The sequence below is a fragment of the Myotis brandtii genome, unplaced genomic scaffold, assembly GCF_000412655.1.
Source record: "Myotis brandtii unplaced genomic scaffold, ASM41265v1 scaffold915, whole genome shotgun sequence".
NCBI classification, from domain to species: Eukaryota; Metazoa; Chordata; class Mammalia; order Chiroptera; family Vespertilionidae; genus Myotis; species Myotis brandtii.
This window is the reverse complement of record NW_005371769.1, coordinates 1,364,780-1,369,929: the sequence shown is the minus strand read 5'-3', so window position 1 is coordinate 1,369,929 and position 5,150 is coordinate 1,364,780. Positions and strand designations below refer to the sequence as shown.

At 59.4% G+C, this 5,150-nt stretch overlaps 1 protein-coding gene across 1 annotated transcript in view; it reads right to left on the bottom strand.

The window, feature by feature from the left end:
- CABLES2 (Cdk5 and Abl enzyme substrate 2) overlaps positions 1-5,108 on the bottom strand; it is a 9,049-nt gene extending 3,941 nt beyond the window's left edge. Inside the window, exons 1-8 of the mRNA XM_005885580.2 lie at positions 4,993-5,108; positions 4,787-4,879; positions 3,518-3,595; positions 2,813-2,921; positions 2,267-2,432; positions 1,712-1,815; positions 1,228-1,334; positions 46-250 (exon numbers count right to left, since the gene is read on the bottom strand). Of these exons, the coding sequence (XP_005885642.2) occupies positions 46-250; positions 1,228-1,334; positions 1,712-1,815; positions 2,267-2,432; positions 2,813-2,921; positions 3,518-3,595; positions 4,787-4,879; positions 4,993-5,108 (978 nt within the window). The remainder of the gene's footprint in view (positions 1-45; positions 251-1,227; positions 1,335-1,711; positions 1,816-2,266; positions 2,433-2,812; positions 2,922-3,517; positions 3,596-4,786; positions 4,880-4,992) is intronic.
- Between the last annotated feature and the right edge of the window lie 42 nt (positions 5,109-5,150).

Genomic DNA, 5,150 nt, shown 5'->3' with positions numbered 1-5,150 from the left:
GGGGCTGGGGGGCCAGGGGGCCAGGGAAGGGTTGAGTGTACTCACGTCTATGAGCTGCTTTACTTCGTTCTTGCGGAGGTCACTGCTGATCTTGGCAGCAAGCAGCACACAGGCGCCTGCGCACAGCTTGCGGTTTTGCTTGTTGAGCTTGCCTTGCAGGACAAGCTTCTCGAAGTACACGTAGGCCATGGACACAGTCACAGGCTCCAGGTTGCACTCCTCAGATAGGTTCCGCATCTCACGTTTTAAACTGCAGGTTTATAGGGAAATCAGGTGCTCTTGGGGGGGAGGAACACCACCCGCTCCATGACACAGGGCCATTAGAACAGCTCTGTTCCTTCCAGGCGGGCGCAGCCCAGCACCAGGGCCCACAGCTTGGTGGGTAAGCAGTGTGCTGGTCTTGGGCCCCACTTGCCCCTTGGCTGAGTCCTACGCCGCCCCCCCTCCCCCCTCCCCGCACTGTACCAGGTGTCCCACACTGTCCTCTAGGGCCTGCCACAGAGGACAAAGTCCCTGCTCTCCTGTGGTAGCAAGAGGACCCTAGGAGCCCTGGAGCTGCTGGGTGGGATGTTAGTAGTAGGATTTGGCAGCGCAGGACCCCAGAAGGGGCAGTGACCAGGAGCCCTGCCTCGGCCAGCAGCTCCAGCACTTGCTCACGGTGAGGCTATAGGCAAGCTGCCTTGGCCTGCGAGTTCCTCTACTGAATAGAGACAATGGCGGTGCCTGCCTCATGGGGTGTCGTGGGCACCAGTGAGGAGGGCTCAGTGGGTGGGGGCAGCTGCAAGAGGCAAACAGGCAGCCTGACTGGCAGAGGCGTGCATGTGTATGCATGTGCATGTGTGCGTGCGTGTGTTACTGGCCTGGTCAGAGGGTGGGAGGGGGCATCTGCATCTTCAGGCTCAGGAATCAACGGGAAATGGGAAGATAGGCCTACAGGACCTCATAGGATGACACACATTAGAAGTGGGTTTTGGGCCACTTGGTTGGTGTGGCTCAGTGGTTGATTGTTCACCCAGGAACCAAGAGGTCACTGGTTTGATTTCCAGTCAGGGCACATGCCAGAGTTGCAGGCTTGATTTCCAGTGTGAGGTGTGCAGGAGGCAGCCAATCGATGTTTCTCTCTCATTGATGTTTCTCTCTCTCTCCCTTCCTCTCTCTCTAAAAAATTCAATAAAAACGTTAAAAAAAAATGAAGTAGGTTTTGGGGATGTCCTTGGCCCTCCCTACCTCCTAATTTTGCTCAGTGTTAGTCTGACGTGTGGAAACTTCTCTCGGAATGTCTCATTCATGTCCTTCTTGAGGTCGGAGGGCTTCACGTATTCAATCACCGTGGTCTGAAACACAGAGGGCAGCAGGGTGGGGCCGGGCCACTGAGGCAATTTCACGCGGTCAGGCCTGCAAACGTGAATGCACTGAGCCTTCAGAGCGCACCAGGTCTGTGAGAATGACACGCCTCTGGACAGAGGGCAGTGGAGCTGAATGCACAGCAGGGATCCAGGCTGTGGAGCACGTGGGCTGAACCCCAGGGTGGTGGGGCCAGCACTGCTCTCTGGCCTGCTGCACACCCCCTCCCTGCGGTGCTGCTGGTGTCCTGGGGGTGAGGGCACGTCAGCCTTGCCCTGGTGGTGCTGGGCTCCCCAGTGCTGGGGCCGCTTGCTCACAGCCCACCCCCCAGCGCCTGAGGGGCAGTGCTGCTTGGTGCTCGCCGTACCATGTAAGATGCAAAGATGAGGACTCGCTTGTGCTTGCCACAGGGCCACTGCGGGTCATCCAGCAGGTTGGGGTTATACTCCAGGGGATCCCCTGCATCACTCCCTGAAGGCAGAAGGCAGCCCTGACCCACCACGATTCCCGAGCTCTGGTGTCCAGTTCCCATCAACCCAAGTCTCAGCAGAACCTGTGTAGCGCCCAGGAGCAGCTGGGGCTGCAGCTGTTCTCCAGGAACGGGAAGCAATGCTCCTGGGGTCTGGGAGGGGTCTAGGCATGGGTGGGAGGGAAGGACGTCCTGATGAGGATGGACCCCCCGCCCTCTGCCCCAGAGCCATCTGTGGACACAACTTCTCTTCACTGCCTGGCTGGATCTGCTCCACCGCGAGTCCCACCTTCCATTCTGAAAGGCTGTACCCCAACCCCACGCCCCAAGCCCGCCTCTGTCTAGACTGAGGGCTGTGGGCTCAAATGTGACTCACTGCTCTGCTGCCCCTGGGGGTCACTGGCCTGGCTGGTGTAGCCGCCTGTCCTGCCCCTGTGCGCCTGGTTAGGGTACCTAGCTCCGTGCTGATAGGCGCTGACTTGGCAGCAGCAGGTTTGTATCTTGATGCTGGCATAGCCCGGGGGAGGCTGGTCCGGGGCTGGGGTGGCGGGCCGTGGCTGTCTGTCTTTTGTGCGACCAGGGCGTTGGTAGGGTACAGGAACTTGGCGTAAGATACGACCTGGAAAGGCAAGCACGACCAGGTCAGTTCGGCTCCTCCTTGCTGCTGCAGGAAGTCCCTTTTTTTTCCGCCACCCCCACTCCCTTCTGTGGCCCAGCGCAGGCCTGATGTTAGTGTTCTCAGTAACAAGAACATTCCAGAACGTCACCCTCACCAGCTCTTATCTGGATCTGTAGCTCAGGAACCTTTCCCCTGCCTCTGATGCCCTTGACCTCCGACCACCAGTGCTGAGGGCGAGGCCCATTCTTACAGGGCTGTGGCTTGCTCCCACTGCCCATTGCATTTTAGAAGATCAAAGGGAAGCACAACTTCATGTGCTCATTTCCTCCATAACGTGAGATCTGCGCCCGCCGGCCTGTGTGCACGGCATCAGCTCTTGCCTTTCCATCTGCTCCCAGCTCCACACCTTCCAGCTCAAAGACCATCTCGGAAGAAACAGACACGCCACCGGACGGATGTCTCTGCTTCTGGCTGTCCACCCTCAGGTCACTGCAACACAGGGCACGGGAGAGAGGCTGGGTCCCTCTGCCCGAGCGGGTGGGGCAGCAGAACCTCACCTCGCAGTTGCGCGGGCACGAGTTCTCATTGGAAGAACAGCGGCACTAGATTCACTGGGTACACAGTGAAGGATGCTTGTCCTAAGAACTGTCTAGTCTAGTCTCTCCTTCCCTAGAACCAGCCACTTCCTGTTAAAACACCGGTTGGCAACAATATGGCCCCGCAGCGCTGTGCCGTGCCGCAGCTTAGGCCACGCCCGATCTTTAGGGGTGTGTCCCCCACCCTGCAGTCACACTGGGCAGGAGGCTTCTCCACCCTGACGGCCATCTCCTTCTTCCTGGGTTACACGCAGGACACAGTTGCCTGGACTGGTCACAAGGATGCATGCAGTGCCCCCACGAGGAGACATGTCTCAGCACTGACATTTAGGCAGCTCACACTGAAGTAAGGTGCGCACACACCCCTCCCGGAGAACCAGGAAAGGGGCAGAGCTTCTGAGAAGATTCAGTGGAAGCTGATCTGCTGACCACCTTGTGAGGCTGCCAAGAGCCTGGTCCAGCCCAGCCTGTGCCTCCGGGGCCACTCACCTGACCCGCAGGCCTTCTCCATAGGGCAGGACCGAGAAGGCCGCACACAGGGACCGCTTGGCGCAGATCAGCACGATCCTGTGGGGAGAGCTGGGTCAGAACAGGTGGCAGGTGTTTCCTGGGGAGGGGAGAATGCCTTCCAGCCTAGACTCTGGTGACAGGAACCACCCCAGTTGTCCAGGGGACTCTCAGGCCAAGAGGCCCAGCGGCCAGGGTCAGTGGGTCTGTCCATGCCAGCTCTCACTGGTCCCCCACACGTAACACGCTGCACAGGAAGGGTCTCACCTGGCCCCTGGCAGGGTGGAGGCCAGAGGTCAGGACCCTAGTTTGAGAGGTCAGGCTTTGGAGGAAACACGGGACAGAAGTGTGTGCCCAGAGGGCCGTTTGGTTCAGGGAGCCCCTCCTCAGCCACCCTGGAAAGGTGGGGGACTAATAGTGTCAAAAAGCATCCGTTCAATGTCCCGAGCCAAAGCGACCCTTGAGGTGCCCCTGCATGGAGCACAGAGCAGGAAGGACAGCCTTTCCCCCTCTGGGATGGCTCTGCCTGGCCAAGCCCCAGTCTAGCAGGAGGACAACAGTGAGGCTCCCCCCTCTTCTGGCTGGATGACTGGGCACTCAGTACCCACTGAGGCCCACCTGGCTCTCAGGCCTGCTTAGTGCCTGCTCCTCAGGACTAGGCCCAGCCCCTCATGCTGAGGGACCCAGGACTGTCCAACCTATGGCCACTAATGGGAAGGGTGGATGCCTGTAGCGTGACCTCCCATGGGAGGGGGAATGGTGTGGGGACCCTTTGGGTCAGGGTGATGAGCTCAGATGCCTCAGGGCTGGCAGGGTGGTGCATGAGGGACAGGCGACAGGAGTGGCCCTCACCTAGCATCTGCAGGCACCAGGCCTCTGAAGGTGCACCTGCTGCCACGGTAGTGATTTGGGGCAGCCATGTTTAGGTTTTAGTCCTCCGTCCCACGCCCCCAATGCTTCCTGGATGACACCAAGCCCTCTGTCCTGGATGCGTCCCATCATGTCACCTGCTCCAATGTCCCTTCATTCAGCACCTCCACTAAGTCTGGTGTCCCCAGGGTTCTGGGGAGGGAGAGGCAGTGGGCTAGCCATGGACTTGGAGCTCAGCTAATTTGGAGGGAGGCCAGTACACTTGGAAAGGGACATGTATGGCTGGGATGCCGAGCACCTCTCTCCCTGTGGCTCCAGGGCAGGAGCTGGCCCCCAAGGTTTGATGGAGGACACGGTAGGCAGCCCCACAATGGCCGGTACCTGCTGTTCTTGGTGTCATACTGTCGCATGTTCTTGATGAAGTGAGTCTTCTTCAGGCCCTTGTGTCTGGGGGATCCGGGTATGTGCTTGGTTCTGCAGGTGAGAAACAAGTCACTCATCCCTCCAGGACCCTCTCTGGCCCCCAGGCAAGTGGTGGCGGAGTATGCAGGGCCTTAGGGCTCTCAGGCAGCAGGCGGGATCTTTACCTTTGAACCGAGGGACATCCCACGGTGTCTTCCAGGAACTCGAGGGAGCAGCGCTGGGAGGCAACTCGCCTTCTGTAAAGAAGATGCACAGGGCTCAGAATGCAGACCAGGACCATGCAGGATGGATCCAGCCAGGATGGGGGGCGGGGCGGGGCGGG